This window comes from Prionailurus bengalensis, chromosome C1 (genome assembly GCF_016509475.1).
Source record: "Prionailurus bengalensis isolate Pbe53 chromosome C1, Fcat_Pben_1.1_paternal_pri, whole genome shotgun sequence".
NCBI classification, from domain to species: Eukaryota; Metazoa; Chordata; class Mammalia; order Carnivora; family Felidae; genus Prionailurus; species Prionailurus bengalensis.
Window position 1 is genome coordinate 214057390 of NC_057345.1, and position 24612 is coordinate 214082001.

The 24612-nt window shown below is 45.2% G+C and overlaps 1 protein-coding gene across 1 annotated transcript in view; it reads left to right on the plus strand.

Annotated features, from left to right (window-relative positions):
- Positions 1-23826, plus strand: part of CAB39 (calcium binding protein 39) — an 88868-nt gene extending 65042 nt beyond the window's left edge. The window contains exons 4-9 of the mRNA XM_043578133.1: positions 1217-1335; positions 6275-6443; positions 13542-13601; positions 16437-16502; positions 20476-20619; positions 21226-23826. Of these exons, the coding sequence (XP_043434068.1) occupies positions 1217-1335; positions 6275-6443; positions 13542-13601; positions 16437-16502; positions 20476-20619; positions 21226-21414 (747 nt within the window). The 3' untranslated portion in view covers positions 21415-23826. The remainder of the gene's footprint in view (positions 1-1216; positions 1336-6274; positions 6444-13541; positions 13602-16436; positions 16503-20475; positions 20620-21225) is intronic.
- Positions 23827-24612: the final 786 nt, after the last annotated feature.

The following is a 24612-nucleotide window of genomic DNA, read 5'->3' on the forward strand; positions in this document are numbered from 1 at the left end:
AGTGGTCGATCAGATGTCTGTGCAGGTGCCTGAAAAACCAGGGGAAAGAATGGCAGATACATAGCCAGATTCAGTTTTGAAGAGTCATGAGAGAGTGTGGTTCGTAGGTTGCTTGAATAATATTGGTAATAAAGGACAATAGAAAGTATTGCTCTCCTGTAGAACACATAAAAATGATATTTCCATTTAGGGAGCCGATTTCATGTATTTTTAATAGTGTATCAAATTCCACCAACAGCAGTTTTTATTTCCTGCAAAGTGGGGAACGCACTGGAACATCCAGTTCCTTCTCCTTTGTCCACACGTCTCATTCCCCAACGTGGTCACTGAATTTAATGTTCACTTGGGACTTTAGTGACTTAAATTTACCAAGAAGTGTGTGCCCTCGAGATGGGTTCTTAGAGACTGCCGTTGCCGCTCCTGATCTAGCACAGGCCCCGGGATGATCTCTGGCACTGGAAAGCTAGCATTTCACTCAGTGCCCTGCAGGCTCGTCAGCCTCGTAACAAGTGGCCCTTCTGAAACCTCTCCTGGGGTTCAGTTCTCCGTTTGTTAATTTCTTGTGCAGTTTCTGATTATAAGGTTTACTGTATAGCAGTCACGTCCTTCTATTGCGTTTTGTAAAGCACAGTTACATAATTCTGGTCTCTGAACTGCTGCATCATGTGGTACTTAGAACCTTCATGATTAATCTATAGAAAATCTCTCCTGAACAGACCTAACTAAATAGGGGGATATGTCTACTTGCCATGAAAGCTCAGCTTCTTACAGAATTCTTTCATTTTTATTATACTAGCAGCATGCAGCTTCTCCTCATCCATCAGTATAAGAGGAAATTACGTGTATTGTTTACAACACGAGCATTTTATTTGAGGCTGTTTGTTCCCTATGGGTGGGAATCAGATCCCTGAACATTGTAAGCATATAGCAAGGTTTTATTTTTCATATCTGAGTCTGCATGATTTTAAGGGTTAGAAATTATACGTAGTAACATTTCACTTTGAATACATTGCTCATGGTAAATATAGTATAGTATTAAGACTTAGAATTTGAAATTATAAAGAAAGAAAATTTAGTATCTATGAGCACTTTAAAGTCAGCTATTCAGTCATAATTATATAAATATGCAATGCCTTAATTTGAGTTTATTTGGGAGGGTGGCTGGGCTTTTTGGTGGTTAGTCGGGTAAATATTTTAATGATTGTATTCCTAATAGGGCAAAAAAGACGTGGCTCAAATTTTCAACAATATTCTCAGAAGACAAATTGGTACAAGAACTCCTACTGTTGAATACATCTGCACTCAACAGAATATTTTGTTCATGTTATTGAAAGGGTATGTACAATATAACAAAATTTATATTCTCAGTTGAAAAATGAAAAGGAAAGATGGTCTTAGGCAAAAACACAATGGTGAATGTGGGAAAGCATTTTCTCTGTAGTTCAGTCATTTCATTTTCCCATAGATCTTGAACACATTTCCCTCTTTTTTTTTTTCTTGTTTATTTAGAGAGAGAGAGGGAAAAAAAAATGAGCGGGGGAGGGGCAAAGAGAGGGAGAGAGAGAATCCCAAGCAGGCCCCACACTGTCAGCACAGAGCCTGACACAGGGCTTGAACCCATGAACTGTTGAGATCATGACCTGAGCCTGTATCAAGAACTGGACGCTCAACCGACTGAGCCACCCAGGTGCCCTGAACACACTTCCCTCTTAAAATTCAGCCAGTGAGTTAAATTGAATTTGAAAATACCTATGGGAGTTTAAAGGTGGATGAATCGTGAGCCCTTAAAGTCTCAGATCCTATGCAACTGAAGAAAAAAGTCTTCTGTGGTCTTCTTTCTGTTCTCTAGATTTTAGAAGTTTATTTATATGAAAGATCAGTTAAATCATGTGTTTAAAGACATCTTTGGGCAGACATGCACACTGTGAGGCTGTGAAAGCTGCCTAGTAAATGGAGCTTGGATGCTACATAGCTTGACTCTGTTCGGTCAACAGAGGACACGCTTACGAAGTAGTGCCCTTTGCTTTGTACCTGTTTGTGTCCACTCACCAACCGACTTGGTTAGTAATTGACAGTGCATTTAACTACTGGGCTAGTAAGCAGGCATTTGTGGTAGTCTGTCAGTATGAAAAACACAAACAAACAAAAACCAGAAAAGCCTAAAAACCGAAACCTCAAAAGAAAACCAATCCTCTTCTCCCTCATCAGTGAGCCTCCCTGATTGGCAAGGTCACCTTATTGCTTCACACAGGAGTTGTTCGCCAGCTCTGGGTCTGGTGTGTGTCTGTTTGTCCCAGCGTCGGTGCTGTTCTATTAACTTGGCGGACAGGCGTTTTACTGGCATGACTGTTGGCGTGAATCAGCTTGCTCTCCTACCGCTCGCATTGTAGCTTGCCTCCCTCTGATTCACATCTCTGTGGTTTAACACTTCCCCCAAGTTCAAACTTGTTTAGACAAAGCATGAGTCAGTGCATGTGTTTGATGCCAGCATTCTATTTCCTTCATTCTGTTTCTAAATCTCTATGTTGGTTGCTTCTTCAGATGTTGCCATACAGAACTTTTGGCATCTCATTTTTTGTTGTTACCAATCCCGAGTTGTGTGTGTAAGCATGTAGTGAGTAGTTTGAAATTTTGGTGTTCTTAGAGCACCTTCCAGATGCCTTTGTGTATTTTTAAACTGAGTATTTCCTTTTCCGTAGAAAGCAGTGGTGGTTAAAAATCATAAATTAGTTTGCCTGTGTTTTCGCTTAAGAGTAGCCAAAAGGACGATATAAACGTTGTTAAAGTAAGAATTTTAAGGTACAGTTTATCTTTAAATTATCTTTTTCTTCAAAGTTGACAGCTCTCACGTGAGTGGCTGCAGCAGAAACGTCCTCCAGGGAGGCGAGGAGAAGCCCGGGCGGTGCAGCTGGTGCTGGTGCCCGTGCCCATGCCTGCCAGCGCCTGTCTCCCCGTCCCGTGTAGCCCTTAGAGTGGAAACTGCGCAGAGGACTGGAGGGAATAAAATAGCCATTTCCTACCCGTCACCCAGTGCGGACGGTTATTGACATTCTGTCGTTCTTACTTCACATGCTTTGCCTCCTTTTTTCCCTCCTCACACATAAGATTCCTTCAGCGTGCATCCCCAGTACATAGTGCACCCCAGGATTTTTTTTTCCCCTACCATACTCGCCATACCATTTACAGACCTAACATTGTCTTGTACCCAATGTTCGGATGTCCCTAATTTTCACACACAAAAATGTCACTTTTCAGTTAGTTTGTTTAAATCCAGTTCCACGAGAGGTGCACAAACTGAATTTGGTTAATATGACTCTTACACCTTTTTTTTTTTTTTTTTTTATGCCATTTACTTGTTGAAGCAACGGGGTCATATGTTTTGTAGAAAAATCACATATTTTGAATTTTACATCCCTGTGGTTTCATTTAACATGTTCCTTTGTCCTCTTTTCTCTTAAATTGGTGATCAGGTCGTTATGAACTCCAGTTGTGGGGTTTTTAAAAATATACTTGGTATGTTTCAATCCATCACAGTCACGATGTCCACATTTTTATATCCAAATTGCGTCATCTTGGGCCATCGGGAAGCTCCTTCAAATTGGCTCTTGTGTCGTTTTGGCAGGACCCCATCAGTCTTTGATAGCTTCCTTGCTTTCTGGCACAAGACATCCCGTGCTGATTTTGTACAGATTCCCGCCTCAGACCTGGAAACAGCCATTTCTTCAAGGAGCCTTGTGAGCTACCTTTTAAGGTTTTTGTACTTCACTTAACGAGTCTAGACTCCTCTCCTGCAGTGTGACCACTGCGTAGGCCGTAAGCGCTTTGACGTTAGCCATCCGGCGGAGTCACTGTGCGTTTCAACATAGGCTTGTCGCTAGTGTTAGGCTGCATCTGGAGGCAGCAGTTTTTTCCCCCGGTGACTTAAATGTGAATGTGCTCTCCACTCTAGTGCTAACAGGTTGTACGGCATAACTGTTTGCCTTGTGCTCGATAGTTTATGGCTTAGTCATTTAAGACAAGCTTGAAAAACCACTCAAGACCTGCCCAGCTTGTTGTACCAAACTGTCTTACTCTTGTCTTTCCGGTCTCCTGCTCGTTAAATTCAGATCAGCGAAGGTGAATTGTTTGACCAGCCACTTTGTGGGCAGACGCCGTAGTCACCCAAGCGCCAGTCAGCCTGCTGGAAGCTGTGCCCTAAGTGATCCAGAGGAGTCCTTTCTTGAGGCTCTGTGATGACCCTGTGTGTAACAGAAGGATAACACTGCAGATAACGATTAGGACTGTGGGCTAACGGGGGGTGCGGTGTGGGTTTAGTCAGTAAGGCAAGGGTTGGTGGCAGAGGTGAGACTAAGGATTGAAGTTCCAGAGGGTTTAGAATTCTAATAGAAAAAAGGAGAGTGGGTCCAGGGACAGGAATGAACATGGTGATTGGCAGCAATAGGGAGATAATTGGAGTGCTTGATGGCAGAATGGGCGGTGACCTCTTACTGAAGGAGCGGATCTCATGAGCCTGGACGTTTAAGCCCGGAAGTTTGTCTTTATTTGATGGGCAGGAGAAATCATTTTGAACTCCTCAACTGGAAATGCTGTTGATCTACTTGTGTGCTGGGTAAATTCGTTAAGACAGAGCTTAAGCAAAGATGCTGGTTAGGGAGCACTTACCTTTCTCTAGGTGTGGGTTAATGCAGCAGTGGGAATGGATGAAAGGGAATGAAACTAAAATGTTTCAAAGAAGTCTTACAGGGACCAGTGGTGGCTCTAAAGATGGAAGCGTTGAGAAGAGACGGAGGCGAGAGGTTTGAACTGCTCTGTCCAGTGCAGTTCTTCCAAGCTGCAGGCGGTCGTTTCATTTTGTGTTAACTTAACACATAAGATTCAGTCCCTCGGTCAAACTAGCCGGATTTGGAGTGCTCAGTAGCCACGTGTGGCTAATAGTAACTGCAGCTCTAGGACGCTTCCGTTAGCGGACGAGGAGGTTCTGCAAGACCTGTCTTAGACCCGGTTTCTGAAACCACATCATGGTGCCAGAAAACAGAAATGAGGAAGCAGGGGAGGGCGGCTGTTCTGTGGAGGGAGAAGAGATTCGAATTTTGAGATGTAGTGCTACGGTAGACCTTTCACTGAAAGTGTCCAGCGGCAACAGAAAATGCCTGACTAGGGTCCAGGAGCAGACCTGAGCAGGGATTTAGGAGTCACGGGGTGGGGGGGGGGGGGCATGCCCCACCACCAGCAGGCTGGCGGCACCGGAGGGATGCCCTCGGCCAGGCAAGAAAGAGGAACAGTCCGAGGGGTGGAAAGGAGAACTGAGAGAGCTTCTTCTTTCCTTTTCCAAAGACAGAGATGCAAAGGTCAGCACCATTGGGACACTAAGTAGTGGAATGTATGTCATGGGAGAAGTCTGTTTCGGCCAGGAGGAGGTCCTTGCTAGTTGGATGTGGGGAAATGCAACGAGTGCAGGAGGGTAGAGGGGACGCCGCGTGGGAAGGACACGTGGCCAGCACGTGCAGCCCGAGAGGCAGTGGGAGGGCTGGGGGTGGTGGGGCTGAGAGGAAGACGGAGCTCCTTCCTGACAGAGGGGAGACACAGCCATGGGTGCCGAACAGATGCCAGGGCGTCCCCAGTACCCATTGCGAAGTCCCGCAGGGCCTCCTCGACAAGCGCTCTGTGACCGCGGGGTCAGGCCTTCGGCTTCGTAGGCTTGGCATTGCCAAGAGCCTTGGAGGCGCTGTCTTGACTATTGACTTGAAACAACGAAGTAAAAATGCTGCTTATTTGATAGACCTATGTAGATACTCTGAGTTTGGGAAACGATTTTGTTTGTTTCCTGTTGTGTTTTTTTGATTCAGCTTTTGGTTTTTCTGAAGTCTTGACGGCACCCCATGTAAAACGAATTCGTTTGGGGGTGTGACCCCGAATACTTCTCCTCAGATCTTTTAGCTTCAATAAGCAGTGTTTATTTATGTGATCACTCCCATGCCTTTTATTTTTCTTTGGGTTGAAGCAGTTGTTGCCAGCTAGGTGTGTGTGTGTGTGTGTGTGTGTGTGTGTGTGTGTGCGCGCGTGTGTGCACGCACGTGCGTGCGCACACCCTCTGGAGTAAACCCACTTGAGCTCACCACACCCTGCTGTGACAGAGATGCCTTTTGTAACCCACTCTGGTCACTTAATTAAGACCCATCTCAACTTCCTGTCCTAAAAACGTGAACGGTTTAGTGATAGGGGTTTTGAAACAGCAATCATGGTTGGTTTGTTGTGTTTTTTTTTCGTTTTGCAGGTATGAATCTCCAGAAATAGCTCTAAATTGTGGGATAATGTTAAGAGAATGCATCAGACATGAACCACTTGCAAAAATCATTTTGTGGTCAGAACAATTCTATGACTTCTTCAGATATGTCGAAATGTCAACGTTTGACATAGCTTCAGATGCATTTGCCACATTCAAGGTAACATAAAAACTGTAGAATTCTAAATATACTTGTGAGATTAACCAGTTTGCTGTTCTTTCCTAAACGTCTAACCTCTGAGTCTATACCCGTCTGCCCTCTAGCGGCAAGAGAGAAGATCTGCTTTCTGTGTGCGTGTGTGACTTAGGTGTGTGCAGTAGAGTCACAGCTTCGACAGGGTGGGAGGGTTAGATTGCAAACTCTGTCGAAAAGTACGGTCAGTATGGTCACAAGTACACTTTTCTGTGAACATACTCATCAGCCGTGGTATGTTGATACGCAGTGGGTGGGACAAACGAGTTTTTCTCCTGTGTTGGAACGTACTGTCGCGGTTGCTTTGGTTAAACACCAAGCCGTTGTCTTCTGTTCAGGGCCATGCTAATTTGGAGTATGCGTGTCTTGAAATATTAGAAGCACAATCAGGGCAGAATTTTCCACACTGTGGACAGGCCCTGGGGAACAACGGACTTAGCTCTCCGTCCCATGTTCATGCCAAAGCTTATTTATTGAACGCTCGGGGCAAGGGGAGCAGAATTGCCTGCCCTGTTCACGTTTTTATGTGGCCTCCCTTCCCAGTACGCCCTGTCGCCCTGTTCTATATTTGTATAAATTAAACGCCCCTAGGATTCCATAGAACTGTACAACATGCAGATTTTTGTTTTGAATTGCAAGGTTCTGTGCTGTTTACGGTAAATAAAGCAGTAATATTTATTAGTGTTCCTCACAATGAAAGTAAGCCTTTATATGTTACGTTCCCTTATATAAAATGTCTGACCTCATAGGTGACTATTTAGAACCTCTACTTTAATCAGGATTTAACATACTAACCTGCAGACCGCTATGCTCAGGAACCATGGACACTCTTATGGTGAGAAGTAGCCACTTCCTCGTGAGGGTCAGTTTTATGAGGGTAAAGAGCCCTTGAGATAATGAGCATATGCCTTGGTCTCTAGGTAAAATATGTCCCTCGCAGTGAATGAACACCCTTAAAACAGGATGAAAACCTGGGCACCTGGCCATTAGGGTTTCACCTGGAATGAGAATAAGGTAATAGCGTGAGAAGTACCCGAGGATTTATTTTCCTGAAACTATTAAAGAGGATGTCAGGAGCCTTAGGTAAGATCTCAGATATTTATATGTCAATTTATAAAGCAGAATGAAATGAATTCGAGATTATAACATAAAGTGACAAATCTGATGTCTTTGTGTCACTGCATTTTGGGGCTAGGACTCATAATTAGGATATATTGGTGGAAGGGGATGCTCCACCGAAAAGCAGCAGGCCTGTTATGAAGGGAGGTGTGGTAATACCACATGTTGGGAAGAGATCCTGTGTAGAAAGCAAGCCATGAGCCGCGAGCGGCCACTCTGGGAGAGGTGGGGGTGGGGTGGGAAGGAGAGGAGTGGGAGGGGGGTGGGAGGGCACAGTCGTACCTCCCGGCCCAGCGGAGAGCTCGATGCCATGCGCCTGGCGCAGGTGGCACGGCTGGCTGACGGGAAGGGAGACGTGTTAACACTGTGCCAGAAATGTGATTCACAGAATCTGACAGTCTCGATTGGCCTTGCTGATAATTTCATTATCAGCCCTCAGTTAGGGCTGCTTCTTTGAATTCCATTCTCCCCAAGGAGAAAATGGTGGTGATGGAATCACTGTGGGTAAATCAACCCTGTCAGCTCATGTTAAGCCAGAGAGGAAAAGACTGGGCAGAGCCAGGCAGGTAGTGTCTCCCTGAAGAAGGGAAGCTTTCAAAGATGGTTCAGGATTCGAAGGATGGACTCTGGAAGAGACCGTGTTTTTTGGGAAGCTGGCTTGGCTTCTGTATCTCAGCTGCTCCTGATTACGCAGAAAGGGCAGCGCTCTCTAAAGAGGCCCCTGAACAGAGAGCCGCCCAAGACAAAATCAAGCAGAGCCCAGACCAAGACGACATGTGAGAGAGAGGCACGGGACCTATCAGAACACACCTTCCCTCCCCATCCTTCCGAGAGGGAACCCGGTCAGAGCGGTGAGAGTCTGATAGCCTCACGCCAAAGGTGCTGAGGGGGAGGAAGAACTCTCCTGTCCTGCTTTGCTGGCGTCCTTTTTGAGAGAATATTTGCATCACGGAAAAGGAGGGTAGATCCGGGGCTCGCACTCTCCTTGAAGAATGTGACCAGACCTGTCTCCCCAGAAACTGCACTGTGCACAAAAAAATTTGAAGAAATGCAGCTCATCCATAAACTTGAATTTACAAATCTGTGGAATGGGTGCTGGGTCTCAAAAGGAAATTAAAACTACCCCCTCTAAATTAAAACTAACAAGATCCGTAGCTTGAATGAATGTGTACTAAGATAGTAACTCAGTGGCCAAATATTGTTCATGATTTCTTTTTTGAGGACTTAAGGAGACGGGAGGGGCATCAGAAGGCCAACGAATATATTTCCAATTTTTCCAGAGTAAAAGAAGGTAGATTCCCCAGAGAGGCTGGTGGAGCTTGGAGCTTGATGTTTTACCTGTGTAAGGTTCTAGAAAGTGTTTCTAAAGAGATGATATCTGAGCATTTTGGAAAGGAAACCATGTACCCACAGCCAGCATGGATTCACGAAGAGTAAGTTCAGTCATATTAATCTCATAGTTGCCAGTAGATGAGGGTACTCAGAGTGTGGCTGCCTGGGTTCAGTTCCCGGCCCTGCTGCGGATTTCATCTCAAGCTCTTCATCTGTTAAAATGGAGGTAAGAATACTAGTATGTCAGGGTAATATTGTGTCCCCACACACTATGTGTGGAGCGAACAGTAGCTATTAGAATTACTCCTTTATAACTATGAGGAGATACTGGATGTTGAATAATTGTACAGATCTGTTTCGATGGAATCAATGAAAAGACAGGAGCTAGGTAGAATTTCAGTGTAGTGATTCACATCTAACTAAAGGTCATATGCATAAGGTGCTGCAAAATGGATTGCCATCACCCTGGAGAGAAATTTCTAGTGGATTTCCAGTGGGCTTTGTCTCAGTCCAGCTGAACATTTTTATTAATGACTTAGATAAAATGTGACAAGGCCTACAACTTCTCAAATGTATAGGTGAGAGCTACAAAGGGAAAGACAGCAGACCGTGGTAATCCTAAAATAAGGCTTCAGAATGATCCAGAGAGGCCAGAATGGAACAGAACAAACTGAAGACTTCCACTTGAAGACCCAACTCTATAAATAAGGGATGTGGGAATAAGGCATAATAATATAGTCAATACTAAATATAATAATTGCTAAGTATAACAATTACTAAAGTGCAGGCAATTTCATACCCTACTCAACCAACTCTCTCGGGGAGGTAATTTTACTATCTCCTTTACAGAGAAAGAAACTGAAGCCTAGAAGTATTGGGTGAGGTCAGGCAAAAAATGGGAGGCCGGAATTTGAACCCAGGCAGTCTGCCTACAGAGCCCACTCTGAGTACACAGAATTCTGAATACGTGCAGTAAAATTAAACAGTATGATGCTGCTGCCCCAGAGCTACATGTGACCACGTAGTGTGTGACCTAAGGAGCTGTTGACGGTCTGGCCCCACTATGAGCCATTAAGGTAACAGCACATAAATGTGTTCCGTTCCAGGCGCTACACTGTAAGAGGCACATAGACAAATAGATGGCTTTCAGAAGACAGTAGATGGTGAGGGGGACTCAGATCCTGTCTTTCGAGGAGTGGTTAAAGGAACTTGGACGTATTTAGCCTGGAGAAGAGAAGACTCGGTAGGGACTTGCCGTGAGAGCACTTCATGTATGTGGAGTGGGGTCCTATAGAAAGTGGGTTGAACCTATTTCTGTCGGCTCTGACGGTTTCTGGAAATAACCTGGGGACAGGTTTGACTCTAGCACAGGGAGAACTTTCTGTTAAGAGCTCCAAAAGTGAACCACACACGTTTGGTAGAGTTGAGTCTCTCGTCCTGGTACATGGTCAAGCATCAAGGAAGAAATTGGGCCAAACAACTTGCCAGGGCTCTGTGAAATCGAGCCCCGGGGTCAGCAGCATTTCTTCAGGGATCCCAGGGCTGCCCTTGCAACATGCTGTTTGAGTCCCAGACCCACTTTTAGGAATCTTTCTAAATTCAGTGTACCCTAAAGGTTGGTGCTCAATCTGCTGGGCTCAGGAGATGACCCTTGTCTGCCAGTGCTACCAGGGCCTTGGATGTACTGGAATTTAGGGAGGTGGGAAATCAGATCCTGCTTCCCCTCCCCACTGCTAGCCGACCCAGCAGTTCGTGGTCTGGGACCATGTGGCATGCTGGAAATTTTGCAGCTCACTGACCACTGACTGCATGACCTTTCCCCCTCATCTTCTCTTCTGTCGGTTTCTGTCCCCGACCCTGGGGGAGCCCTCCAAAGCATGTGGCTCCAGCTCCTAGGGTGAGATTCCTTCTCATCGCTCAGTAGGTAGAGGCTCTGCCCAAGTCCCCACCTCCTCTCTTCCCAGCTTGGAATCTGGGAAGTTCTCCTTGGAATCTCGGCAGTTCTCCTCTCCTACCAGTGTTTCACTCTCCTCTCCAGGCCCTGGTGTGGCCCTCTTAACAAGGGGCTTTCGTCCTGCTGTGCATTGGGGTCCATCTCCTATGTTAGCCGTCTCAGAGCGCCCCTTCAGTCTCTCCTGCTCCGAGGCCATTGAGATTTGGTTCCTACATTGGCAGTGGTTTCCTGAGTTTCCTGGTCTCTTTAAACCAGATGATAATGAAGAAAATCTTTCCTAGTTGGGGAAACGTTGGAGGTCCCCTTTTCGTGTGTGGCCCAGCTGCGAGGCTCTTGAACCTACTTGAGATCTATCCTTCAGAGTAGTTTTCTTACTCAAAACTTCAGTAAAAATGTATTGCACAACGTGTCTAGGAATTTTGCTTTCTAGAGCAATATCTTCTACCTTCCTGTTCCTGAAATTCAACCGTAGTTGAGAGCCATTGTCTCTAAGATCCCCTCCTTTGCATTCTCTTCTGTCAGATTATGGCAGAGCAGTGAACACCAAGTTCTTTTCTCTGTACTTCCTTCTAGTGGTCTCCAGAATGATTTAGCCACAAAGAAAGTAGAAATGACACATAGTCTTATATGGATCCTGACACACTAATCCCTTAGTCCGTTTATTCATTTGTTCATGCGGCTCATTCCACTAGTCTGCCTACCCTGTGTCAGGCACTGTTCTTTAGGTGCTGGGGTTCAACAGTGAACCAGACAAACCCCTGCCCTTGAGGTTCCTACACCGGGGGGACCACCATAAGCAGATTGCAGTAGCTATAGAAGGAGGAGGTGCCTTTAACAAGCATGCCTCATATATTGCCCTCGAGTTCTCATGTACCTGTCTCCCTAATAGCTGACCCTGTGGGCCAGTACACTAATATAAATTCTCCTCTCCCCACCCCCGTCTCCTCACCCATACTGGGAAGCTTTTCTCTTACTGGGCATTTCTCTTCCAGCTTCTTGAGGATGCTCAAACTCCAGGTTTTCTAATTTTGTCTATTGAATCCCCAAGGGGGATTTGGAAAAAATTACCCAAGAAAGGCATACGATGCGTACCCTATCCAGCAGTTTGAACACCTGTAAATCTTTGGGGTGGAGTTAGAAACCTTCTTAAAAGCATGCTTTAAGGATTGCTTGATGTGATGTTTTCCCAAACCTGTTTCCTGATTTTGTTGGTTCATTCATTTATGTATTAAATATCACACTCTTCTATGTGCTGGGCACTGCATTGGTGCTGGGGATTCAAAGATTCGTAAAAATAGACGTGAACGTGGTATTTATAAAACTTATAGTCTAGCATGGGAGATGGCAGTCATGTAATCTCACAGACGTAAAGACAACTTTGTCCATGCTGGTGACCAGTCTGGAAGCTATGGCAGTGATGTGGGGGCGAGATCCGAAGGTGGTCAGTAGGCCGGCAGGCCACGGGGAAAGCCTGTGTGAGGAAGGCCTTTTGGGAAGGGCAGTAACAAAGTCCATGACAGAAGAGCTCCCTGTCGGGTCTCTCGAGACCTGCCAGCTCCCCACAAGGGAACCAGAGCTATAGCATTTTCCACGTGCATTTGACCATGGGACGTTTCCTCGAACGTTTCTCAGGACCGATCTTACACTTGGACATACCTCAGGAAACAATGGTTCGTTGTGACCTGGGCCACTCAAACATAAACAGCTAAGAGAACAAGGAAAGTTGGTTCGGAAAAAGGGGATTATTGGCACTGACCTCTCCAGTAGGCCGCTCTAAAGGAATTTTATTCCATAATTCACCAAATATTGACCATTTATGCTGTCCTGAGTTCCCATTCTCTTTCCCACGTGGTGAGAACCAGGCTAGTCATTGCTAACTTTTAGGTCCTTAAAGGCAGGGACCACATCTTTTTGTCTTTGGAGCCCCAGCACCTAGAACTTTACCTGGCACATAGTATATGTTTTCTGAATGAATGATCCTGGAGTTGTTTTCTGGGAAAGCCACGTGGTGAGGAATGCATCTGGGCTCCAGGTCACTCTGATGTTTGATCCTACACTTTGGCAGCCTTGTGCATACTTAGGAGCTAATGTTTATAACACAATGGGGCTTTTTAAAAACAGTCTGTCTCCGGCAGCTCTTTCTGCCCACGGGTCCTGTCCCTGAGCTTTAATAAAATCACCTTTTTGCATCCAAAAAAAAAAAAAAAAGACTTCATTAGATATGAAACTAAATATAACAGAAGTTAGGAGGAAGAAAATGGAACCTCCAGTACTTTCTCCTCTTTCTCCTCCAGAAGCAGTATTCTCTTTGATACTTTACCACAATCATTTACTTTTCTTTCACTTTATTGCCATGTTCCCTTTCTTTGAATTTGTATTTCTCTTGCCTTATGTGTTTGTTTTTAAATTTTTCCTTCTAAGAGCTGTAGACTCGCGACCAGTCATCACCATCACAATCACAGTTGCCAGTTGTTAGTGATTTTATTTGCTCTTCCGTAGAATCCACATTTTCAGTACAACTCATGTGCAACTGTTTTTAAGTATAGTGAGTTTTAACAACAGTTTTTATCAGGTAAAATGGCGTGGCATGTTTTAGGATTCTCTTTCTAAAAGAACTTAAATTCAGAACCGCTGTAAAATAGTGTATTTTCTTTCTCTAGGATTTACTTACAAGACATAAATTGCTCAGTGCAGAATTTTTGGAACAGCATTATGATAAAGTAAGTATATGAAATTCTACTTTAAAACTGTAAGTTTTGTACCAGAAATGAAAGATTGAAATTAGATTGTATCCCGGATACTTATTTTGCATATGTAATGGTTTTAGACGGTGCTGTAATCATTTCTCTACTGAACTAAGGTATTGACTGTTACTTGGTCAGAAGCAGAATTTTTGTCTTTTGATTGACACGCTACCCTTCTTTTCTTGCTTTAGGGGAGGAAGTAAAAGCCCTTTGCTGCCAAAGGACAGTATACATTTTTTTTTAATATGAAATTTATTGTCAAATTGGTTTCCATACAACACCCAGTGCTCATCCCAACAGGTGCCCTCCTCAATGCCCATCACCCACCCTCCCCGCATCTCCCACCCCCCCCCATCGACCCTCAGTTAATACATTTAAGATAAAAAGAAAATTATTATCAAACTTTAAGTTTCCCTTCCTTTCCATCGGCTGCCCACACTGCTGCCACCTCCGGGAGAGAGAGGGGGGCGGCAGCTGTGAGGGCGAGCAGAGCACTTGCCCCGGGAAGCCCTGCTCCTGCCGCTGGCTCCTCGGGGCCATGGCCGAGGCCATTACCCCGGGGATTCAGAAGTCCGTCCTCTTTGTAAAGTGAGGACACTGGACTAGCCCAGCAGTTTGAGTTGATGTCCAACATCCTGAGCGACATAAACAATTTTAAGTGCCCTTGACCCGCACAGCAGCCTTCAGGTCCCAGGGTCAGGTGCTCGCCCCCACCTCGCACCAGCTCTGCCCCCGCCGTGCGCACGGGCACATCCTTAGGCCGGACTGGCCTGACTTACACGCTGCCCACAGCCCGACGATGGGTGTTCTTGGAGAAGTCAGGATAATAACAGTCCGCTTGAAATTCCCGTCTGACCGGCGAGATTTGGCGTGGGTTTTCATTCTTCACTAGTCGTTTGAATTTTTGAAATCTTAGGCACTGCTGATACTTCATTGTTCACTTTACTCTTCAACTAAATTTCAATTGTAAGGTTCCCAGAGGCAGAATCTACACTTTCGAACTGTGTGTTCATCTCTCCCTCCCACTCGGTAGCATGCAGTGCTGAGTGCATCCCGGTCCCTCAGAGACAGTCTCAGGAGGGGCTTAAACATTGCCGGTCAGGTTTTTTTGATTTTCCACCGGGATGTGGTGTGTGTCTTTGTGCGTTGGTTTCAAACGGCAGCACAGTCACCTCACGGGTGCCTTTCTGCAGCAATTAGAAATGTGGGCTTCGGGCGCCAGCCCCACCTTGTGCTGCCAGACCTTGGGCGGCTGCCTTCGTTCACCCTCTACCTTCAGGATCTTCAGCCCTAAAAGAAGGCTCGTGATCGCACCTAAGCGTTGTGGCGGGTTGTTGTGAGGATTAAATAAGAATGTTTGTTGAGTGCCTGAGGGCACTGCCGGAACTCGATGAGCATCAGTAAAACGTCAGCGGGATTGTTTGTGCTACGACATGGCCTCAAAGATTGGAAAGAATCTGACATACCAGTATCTTAGTTTAAAGCCTACCAAAGATACAAACCAACTTCCAAGAAATTTAACTTCAGGCAGTGACGTCAGTTTGCTAGTAATTAATATTACTACAATTATTAACCTTCAGCCAGGTTATCAATAGATGACATTGGTCAACAAAATTTCAGGAATATTTATGTGAGGCAACTAACAGAAATGTGTAGATAATGCAGTCAGATCTGAGGGAGGGAGAGGAAAGTGAGGAGGCAGGTAATTTAAATTAAACCGGGAGGATTGCTTTTACACAGAATTACAAAATCACAAAATCACACGATCTAAAATCCTGTACACTTCGGCCCTGAGCTTTCTAATAACCGAAAGCACTCAGGGGAACAAAGTCAACCGAAAGATGACAACATCTGTAAAACAAAACACATTCTCCCAGGGGCATTCTCAGGGGGATTTGATCACGGTGGCCTGTAGCGGATGCAGCCCTTCTAGGTGAGGTGACAGAAGTGCAGTTCCCTGAGAGCAGCTCCTCGAGGAGTCCCCTGCTCTGCATCACAGCTGAGTGGCTGAGCAGGACCCCTCATGAAGCATAGGCCCCGTGTTAGCAACTGTGGCCTTGGACCCTGTGTCCCTCCTGTCCATTTCCTACCTCCTGCTTTGATCGGCTGCCACGCCTCACCATGCCAGTGACACCGTGCTTGTTAGTGAGCAGCAAGCACTGTGTAAATCTGGTGGACATGTGTCACTTCCTGAGTATGTCACGTTGTGCATTTTCCAGCCTTCCCTCATGCTGTGTCCTTCCCATTTTATCTCCTCCCCTTTTCTAAATGAAATCCCTGCTATTATTCAAGATTGAGCCCAAGTCCCACCTTTTCTAGGACACCTATCTATTTGAGAGTGTTGAATTTCTCCTCTTGTCTGGTTTTAATTATTTTCTCCTCTTGCCTGATGCATTGAAAGAATAGGTGACTTTCTCTTTGTCTATATGCTTTGGACTCACTGAACTATAAAAAAAAATAGGAAATTTTCTAATCTAAAACCAAGAAATGAGAGCAGACTCCACCTTGAGCAGACAGCTGGAGGGTAGGAGTTCTGTTTTATGCATGTGGAGTTTGGATGACAGGAGGACCAGGTTCGAGCTGTGTGGGCCTGGCCAGCACTGGGCGGGACTGGGTCCCAGGAGCCCCCGTCCTGGAGGTAATCCTCGGGGCGGGGGCCTGAGGGTCTCTGAGCGCCACTGAGGAAGGCTGTGTGAGACAGACGGGCAGTGGTTGGCCTTCGTGGTGTTAGAAGTTTGTGCTCAAGCTTTTTAAGGTCCTCTACCAGTCTTTAAGAAAATAATTCCTGATACATGTTTTCTTGTCTTTTAGTTCTTCAGTGAATATGAGAAGTTACTTCATTCAGAAAACTATGTGACAAAAAGACAGTCACTCAAGGTATGGCTGATTATTTTACATATTTTACTTCTCTTCACCCTGCGCGTGAAATTTGTGTTTGGGAAATGGGAGATATGCTGGTGTGGGTCTTAGACCTTTGAGAGGAAAATACATTTGTCCTTGGTCAGGATTTTTGTGGAAACGAAGTTCAGCTGTGATCGGCACAGGGCACCTGCCCACCTGCTTGTAAGTGGAGAAATCAACATAGAATATGCAGAATTTTGAAGAGGTCTCTACCTCTTAGCAATGCAGTATTTTAGATTTGGAAGCCTGTTTTTGAAACTTCGAATCACACCAACTAGATGAAGTCTTGGTAGCTGTTGTGCTTCCGGGATGACGCAGGCTGTTGCATGAGGAGGGGGCGGGGCGGCCGTGAGCAGTGAAACCTTCAACCGCAGGCAGGTTTGGCCGCTTTGTATCAGACCAGGACATGCATACTTCCATTTGAAATTTAAATTCAAGGGGCGCCTGGGTGGCTTAGTAAGTGCCGGCTCTTGATTTCAGTTCAGGTCGTGATCTCACGGTTCGTGAGATTGAGCCCTGTGTTGGCCTGGTCCATGCGCTGACAGCACGGAGCCTGCTTGGGCAAATTCTCTCTCTCCCTTTCTCTCTGCTCATGCACACACGTACACTTTCTCTCTCTCTCTCTCTCTCTCTCTCTCTCTCTCTCTCTCTCTAAATATATAAACTTAAAAAAAAAAAAGAGTTAAAACTCAGGAATAGGGATTGGCAAACTAGAGCTCATGAGCCAAATCCAGCCCAATGCCTGTTTTTGTAAATAAAGGTTTATTGGCACATAGATACATTCATTTACTTCTATATTATATAAGACTACTTTAGAGTATAACAGCAGATTTGAATGGTGGCCGCAGAGACTCTATGGGCCTGCCAAGTCTGAAACATTTACTGTCTCTGGTCCATTACGGAAAGTTTGCTGACCTCTGCTCTAGAAAATTCTCATTGCAGTTAACAAAAGCATACCCCTCACTCTGTCAGTAAGTGGCGCTGACAGGAACTGTGGGTACAGCTCACAAAGGATTGGGGGTGGAAGGCAGAATCCTAACTCCACCTGTACTTTTTGCTGGGTCCACTTCAGATTCTGTTCTGCTCCGAGTTGTTCCTCTCAGAGGTGTCCAAATTCATTTTGATCAGGACTCCATTCCTGCTTGCCCTCTTGCCAGAGGGAGGTCACTCTTCAAGACCTTACCTTTCTCTGGGGATTGACTAAAGGACCTCAGGAGCCTCTTTTATACTTTGTATCCTTTGACTAGAACACTCTCTACCATCCAGATGTCCAAAAGAATCCTTTCCATCTGGCCAGATGCTTCCTTCTTTTCTCTTAAGACTAACTCCTACAGTTGGGGACCAATAATAGCCACAGCTTGGAAATATATCACGGCCGAAATGGCCCTTCAGGCTGGGGTGCCTTCTGCTCATTGCCGCTGTTGGGGCCTCGCCACCCAGCCCATCCTGTCCTCTCTCCAGGTGCGCTGGCTGGGCGATGGCCGCCGGTAAGGCCAGTCCTTTCATCCTCGGGGGTGGGTGTGGAAATTCTGGCAGCTGCTTCAGGAATTTTTCTTCCCTGTACATCAGTGTACTATAATGTCATATATACTTGTAATATTTATAATATGATGTAGGCTCCCCTGTGATTCTCAACACAGTAAAGTGACCTCTTCATATCTGAGGGCCGGGATGCCCTGTCTTCCCAGCAGTCACATAGGCATGAGCAGCTGGATGGAGCCAGTGTCTTCCAAGGCCAAGGAGGCCAGGCAGGACTACCTAGGATAGTAGCTTCCAGGGCCAATACCTCTCACGAGAGGGGGAGGAAGGTAGTGTGTCCGCAAATCAAATTCTGAATCTTGGGGTTGCTTCGATAAGGAGAAGGGCATTCAAGACCTTCTGGCCACTTTGCAATTGCCAACCTGAAAAGGACGGTTAAGACCGCTGTGTGCGAGCCCTCGGTCACGGACATGGGGCCGGTCCCCGGCTCCCGTGGCTCTGTGACACCTCAGGACGCATGCAGCAATTGTGAGAACCAGTGGTACTTTAAACATGGATTTTTACTTGTGCTCTTTTTTTCCAGCTACACGGGCATTTAAGTATTCCTACATTTATTTTACCAGCAAATGTGTATTCCCTGTGCAAGACCTCCAACTTTTTTGTTTAGGTCTCAAGAAATTTAAAGAATTACCAGTTATCCTCCTCCAGATAACCAAGTGAGCCATGCTTGGTATTTCTTTGGTTTCTGTGATAGAAAATGAACACCAGGAAAGCTGTACCCCTTCACATGCTTAATAGTAACTTTTGAGTCTTTGTAAGAGTAAATACTTGTTGCTTCTTACCTTGAAAGTTGTATATTTTGGGTTTGTGGTGTTTTTTTTAAAGTTTATTTTGAGAGAGTGCATGTGCGCTCACGCATGCTGGGGAAGAGCAGAGAGGTGGGGGGGAGAGAGAATCTCAAGCAGGCTCTGAGTTGTCAGTGCAGAGCCAGACTCAGGGCTCGACGCAGGGCTCGAACTGATGAACCGTGAGATCACGTCCTGAGCTGAAATCAAGAGTCGGACACTCAGCCGACTGAGCCACCAGGTGCCCTGATAGTTGTACATTTTGTGATTCAGATTGATGTGAAACCTGAGCTTGAGCTTTTGAATTCTTTCTAGAATTTCATTATAAATCCTAAGTAGAATAGATTTGTTCTCCTGCACATCAGGTTGTTTTTTATTTAATATTACATATTACTTATCTAGAGATAGTTGTCTAGAAATTTTCAACTATCTAGGACACAGTCAAGAATCCAGAAAGGAATTAACCAGAGCAATTAATCCAGGGCAGAATAACTCTACTCATGCATTTTCCTTCCCTTAGAGCTCAGTCCATGTCTCGATGCAGACTCCAGTCCCACGTGCCTTGCACATATTCGTGCTTTTATTTCCCACTACGCATGTATCTCATGAGGTATAGGTACTGTCATCCACTCCCACCGTGGATGATGAAACTGGGGCACCGGGAGATTAATGTGCTCAAGGTTGCATGGCTTACAGGCAGTGGGGAGCCAGGATTCAAGCCCAGGTGGGCTGATGCAGGGGCCCAGCTTCTGCCTCTGCCTCTTCCTCTGCCCCTGCCCTTGCCCCAGCCCCAAGGACTGCAACTCTACTCCTCCTCCACGGCGGGCATGCTAGACCTCACCTAGAAGCTGACTCACTGACATGAGGAGGTGACTACTGGCTTCAGACGAAGAGAGCTAGAGCGAGCAGGGACGGTTCGAAAATCAAGGACCGATGTGGTATAATGACTCTAGAACTCAGTAAGCCCTGGAGACACAGACAGTTTTTTAGCTTAATGTCATTAGTGATGATGAATCATTAAGAAAAATCTAGAGTATCTTCAGGATAGTTTGCTAAAGAAAGAACGAACAGAGAAATACTCATAAACTTTCCTGAATCAGGTATGATAAAAGCATAACTTTGGCGAGTTCAAGGGTAAGTGTGTGGAAAACTTTGGCCCTGAAACACTCTCTCCTGGGAAATCCAAGTAAATAATTTTAATTAATTACACTAAGATTTGTAGTTAAGTCAAACAAGAATTATCAATAACCTATCTTGTAGCCATTTTCTTTGATAGTTTTTTGTTTCCGTTTTTGTTTTTTAATGAGACAACAGGAATGCTTATGTGGAAAGTAGGCTGTGACAGTTGCAGATTCTGGGCCAAATGTGCGCTGGCACACGTCAAGACCAGGGAGCAGTGTTGGACTCCCCATAGATTAAGCCCCCAGAAGAACCGTGTACGTGGTCGGGTGGCAGGTGGTGGGCTCTCGGTAGCTTGTAGGTCGTAATTCGGTTCCACTCATCAGTCTTTTGAGTGCCTATGTTCTGGGCTTAACAGTGATGATTATAAAGTGAATTATTTTTTTTAACTTTGGATTTACTTGAAATCTTGATGATAATGTAAGAGTAATTGTTTGTCTTCTCAGCTTCTCGGTGAACTACTGTTAGACAGACACAACTTCACAATTATGACAAAATACATCAGTAAACCAGAGAACCTCAAGTTGATGATGAATCTCCTCCGAGACAAGAGTCGTAACATCCAGTTTGAGGCCTTCCACGTGTTTAAGGTACAGCATGGGAGCCACAGACAGGATTTCCTTCTCCAGTTGTTCATCTCACTGCATTTACCACTAGCTGGAGTTTTACTAGCTTCATGTTGGTCATCTGAGCTCCTATTTGTGTAGCACAACATTTGACAAAAACAGACCCAGAAAGGTCTACCATCTGGACTGGGGGACAAGGGGAGAGTCGTTCATTTCTGATGTAGACTATCACTGATCACAGAGTAAGCATTTTTTAGTGCATTTTTTAATGCTTTTCATGGAGGTTTTAGTACTTGGAATCCATTCTGACTTTCCTTGCCCAGAAATGATTTCTGCCCATTTTATTCTAAAATCAGTCTATATTTTAATACCAAGCTGCAGAATTTCAGAGCATGAATGAATCTGTCAGTCCTTTTTGTGCTGAAACATGTAATTCTCCACCTCACCCCCCCCACCCCCCCCCACCCCCACTTGTAAAATGCAGTCTTCCAAAACAAAATCCTCTGAACCATGACTTGACCGCAGGCCCCGGGGAAGCATCGGGCGTGTGCCACGCGTGCCCTGCTGGCTGTGGGCAGACGTCTGGGTCTCATCCCTTCCTGCGACTGATGCTGCTTTCTCTCCGTGCAGGTGTTCGTAGCCAATCCTAACAAGACGCAGCCCATCCTAGACATCCTCCTCAAGAACCAGACCAAACTCATAGAGTTCCTCAGCAAGTTTCAGAATGACAGGACCGAGGACGAACAATTTAACGATGAGAAGACCTATTTAGTTAAACAGATCAGGGATTTGAAGAGACCAGCTCAGCAAGAAGCCTAATTTCCAATCAACACCTAAAATAGTAAATCCAGATTCAGCGTTTGCTGTTAGCTATTCAGCATCAGGCACTCTTCTCGGTTCATGAGGAACATTACTGCTAACCTGCTGTTAAGTGAACGGTTTTTCATTTTACCTTTTTTGTTTTTTTTTTTTAGTCCAAGTTGGAGAACGTAGCTGCTGCTTTCTTGCCCACTAGAGCACACGTGGACTTTTTCTTGATCTGTGTGTCGCTTCAGAATTCGAGGACTCTGTTTGCTGTGGGAGTTCTGAATGTGGCTGGCTAGGCTCCTGCAGGCAGATGTGTAGATGACGGTGTGGTTTAGGGAAGAAGGGGGTTGGTGTTTTCAGATTCAACCTGCGTGCTTGCTTTGATCTCTGTTAAAGATCTGAGCGTGGGTTCGTGGTGAGGTTGTACGCCTTCGCTGAAGGAAGATCGAGCAGAGCTGTATTTGAGATCAGAGGGGAGCTGTATCCAAGGTAGGAGCTTTTGGGGTGGATAAAGTTGGCGTGCGAATGGATCGATGGCAACTTTTCAAAGGCGTGAAGCTTCATAAGGTCATGAGGAAAATGTATATATGCTTTTCACAGCTTTCTAGAATTTTTTGACATTTGATTTTCTTGAGACTTGTAAACCTGGATATGTTGAAGGGTATTTGTTAATTTTACTTTTGGAAGGTATTTTAAACCAGTAGAGCTAACAGTGACACCTTGCGTTTCATTTCGACAATGCTTACAGGTTTCTTTTGTATATAATTCTTAGAATGCTCCTTTCTTTTAAATGATTTAATTTGTACAGCAGAGGAATGTTACTGTATTAGTATGTAACTATTACCTAATATTGAGTTTTTGCAAAAAAAAAAAAAAAATGAATGCTCATATGTAATTGAAAGACTTCCGATCACATGAAAATGCTGATTTAACTTTTAAGTATCACAGCATTAAAAGACAAAATGGAAACCAATCCTTTGTATTCAGCTATCTACTGGGGTGCCGTTCGGTAGGCCTGGCACTCAGCCAGCCACGCTTCCCTGCGCAGTATCGGCCTTATTCATTTCAATGAGTCATGAGCTCGCCAGACATGAATGATGCTGATTTTGCTAAGTTCATGCTGATTCTTCGTGGGGGGGGGGGGGGGGGGGGGGGGAGGGGGGAACCTCTGTAGAGCACCTTTTCTTTCTTAGAGTAAGTAATCCAGTACAATAGTTGTGAAACTGAATAATTAAAACTTTGGCTTCTCTTAGGAAAAGAAGAGCCCCTAGTCATAGGTGTCCTATGGGGAAACTTATTTTTTTTTAATGTCCTGTTCCTTAATGCTGCAAATTATCAGTATTTATAAAGTAACTGATTTTGCACCACTTTTTGTTACTGTGACCACGGCAGAACGTCTCCTAGAACATATCTATGTCAAGTTCTTAGAATGGTATCTGTTCATCTTAGTGATACAAAGATCACAACTAACAACTTAACAAATCAGAGTTTGCCAGTTTGAATTCAGCATGGCTGTAGCTGATTAAGAAATTTATATAATTACTCTTTGCTAGCCTCTCTTACTAATTGAATTATTTATCAGCCAGCAACGTGAGACTCCCAATTGATGTTTTAAGCATCGGCAGGTTTTCAGACCTCCTGGGAATACCCGCGAGGAAAATAGCTCCAGAAGCTATAAATGTGTTTTATCCTATCTCAGTCAAAAGGCAGTCTGCATTATAATTGCTTTTCCTGAGGCTGTCTTTTCCAAAATCTGTGTAAAATAAGTCACGTTTTTCTACTGGAAGTCGGGAAGGCGATCCAAACTCCCAGAAATGAAAAATACCCAAGATACTTAGGAAGGGAACGGGGGACTCGACCGTGAGGAAACGTTCTGGGTCTCGCAGTCCAGTGCTTGGTGTCTGGATTTGGTGCGAAAACATCAGTTACACCAAGTGGAAGAAAAGTTTCCCCGCCAAGCTGGCTCTTAGAACTTGAAACAACAAAACAGCTTCCACTTGGGCGGTGGCACCTGCACTTCTGTGTGGGAGACAGCGAGGGTGCAGCGCGTCACAGAGATCAGCGATGTGCCACCATTGCGTTGGGAGCCGGGGACAGTTAAGGCTCGTTTTGTTTTTGTTTTCTAACAAAAATGTGAAAACATTCAAAGGTGAAAAGTTACGATCATTTAATATATTCATATCACCAAAACTATTATACTGGAAGTGGTTTCTTTTTGTGTTACAAAGGTTTAATTTTACATGAGTCAGGTACAGTTACTCAATGTGATTTTTAACCCTTAAAAAAAAAAAAAAAGGTGGAGATGTATACAGTTGTTAACAGTGCCCTGAAAGCATTTCCTTTCTCCTGAGGAAACGTAAATTTCTTATCAGAATATCTGGCTGGCCCTGTAATTTAAATTAAAAATAAAATTTTGGAGAAACAGCGCTGTCCGTTTTTATGGTGTCTTCCAGAGAGTTGCATTTGTGTCTCCGTGAACAGCCCCGTCAGGAGACACCCCGGCCCACATTTTGTCACAAACTAACGGGAAACAGCTAACACACATGCCTTTCTAAGTCTTTTTTCCTATTCAGGGTTTGATTTTTGGTGTCTGGTGCGACTTTCCCTTAAAAGTTACGTGACTTTTGGAGTGTTACGCGACCGGGCTCCCAGCTCCCTCGCCCTGCCTTTCACGTGCAGCATATTACTCCTTGTTTGATCGCTTTTTTAGACCCTAGCGTTTGGGGAGCGGACCCTTCGCCCATGGCTCTGTGACCCTTTATTATTAACGTTCGAGGGTAAAACTACATTTGGCAGGAGGATTAGAAGTTACAAGGGTGAGATCACAGTGAGGGCGAGAGAGCCCTCTGTCCCCGGGCCGCCTGTGCTGTGGGGTGCACAGCCCTGTCCTCGCTTTTTAATTTAACCCTTGTCTGTAAATGGGATCGCCACTCTCTGGGGCCGTGGCCTGGGACGTGTCCTTGCCACAACCCCGCATCCAAACACATCTTACTCGTTGCCTATTTCTTCCAGGTAGTTCGGTCCCTCGTCTCCAGAGATGACACGGCCCCGTGAGGTCACACCTTGTGACTTGGCCCTTTCTCTGATCAGACAGGAAGTGGCCACGCTGAGGGCTGGACTTGTGCGTTAGCTCACATTCTACTTCCCACCGGTCACCTGTCAGTGTCACTTCCCCGCACCAAGAAGAAGTGAGTCTCGGGCTGCTCGGGG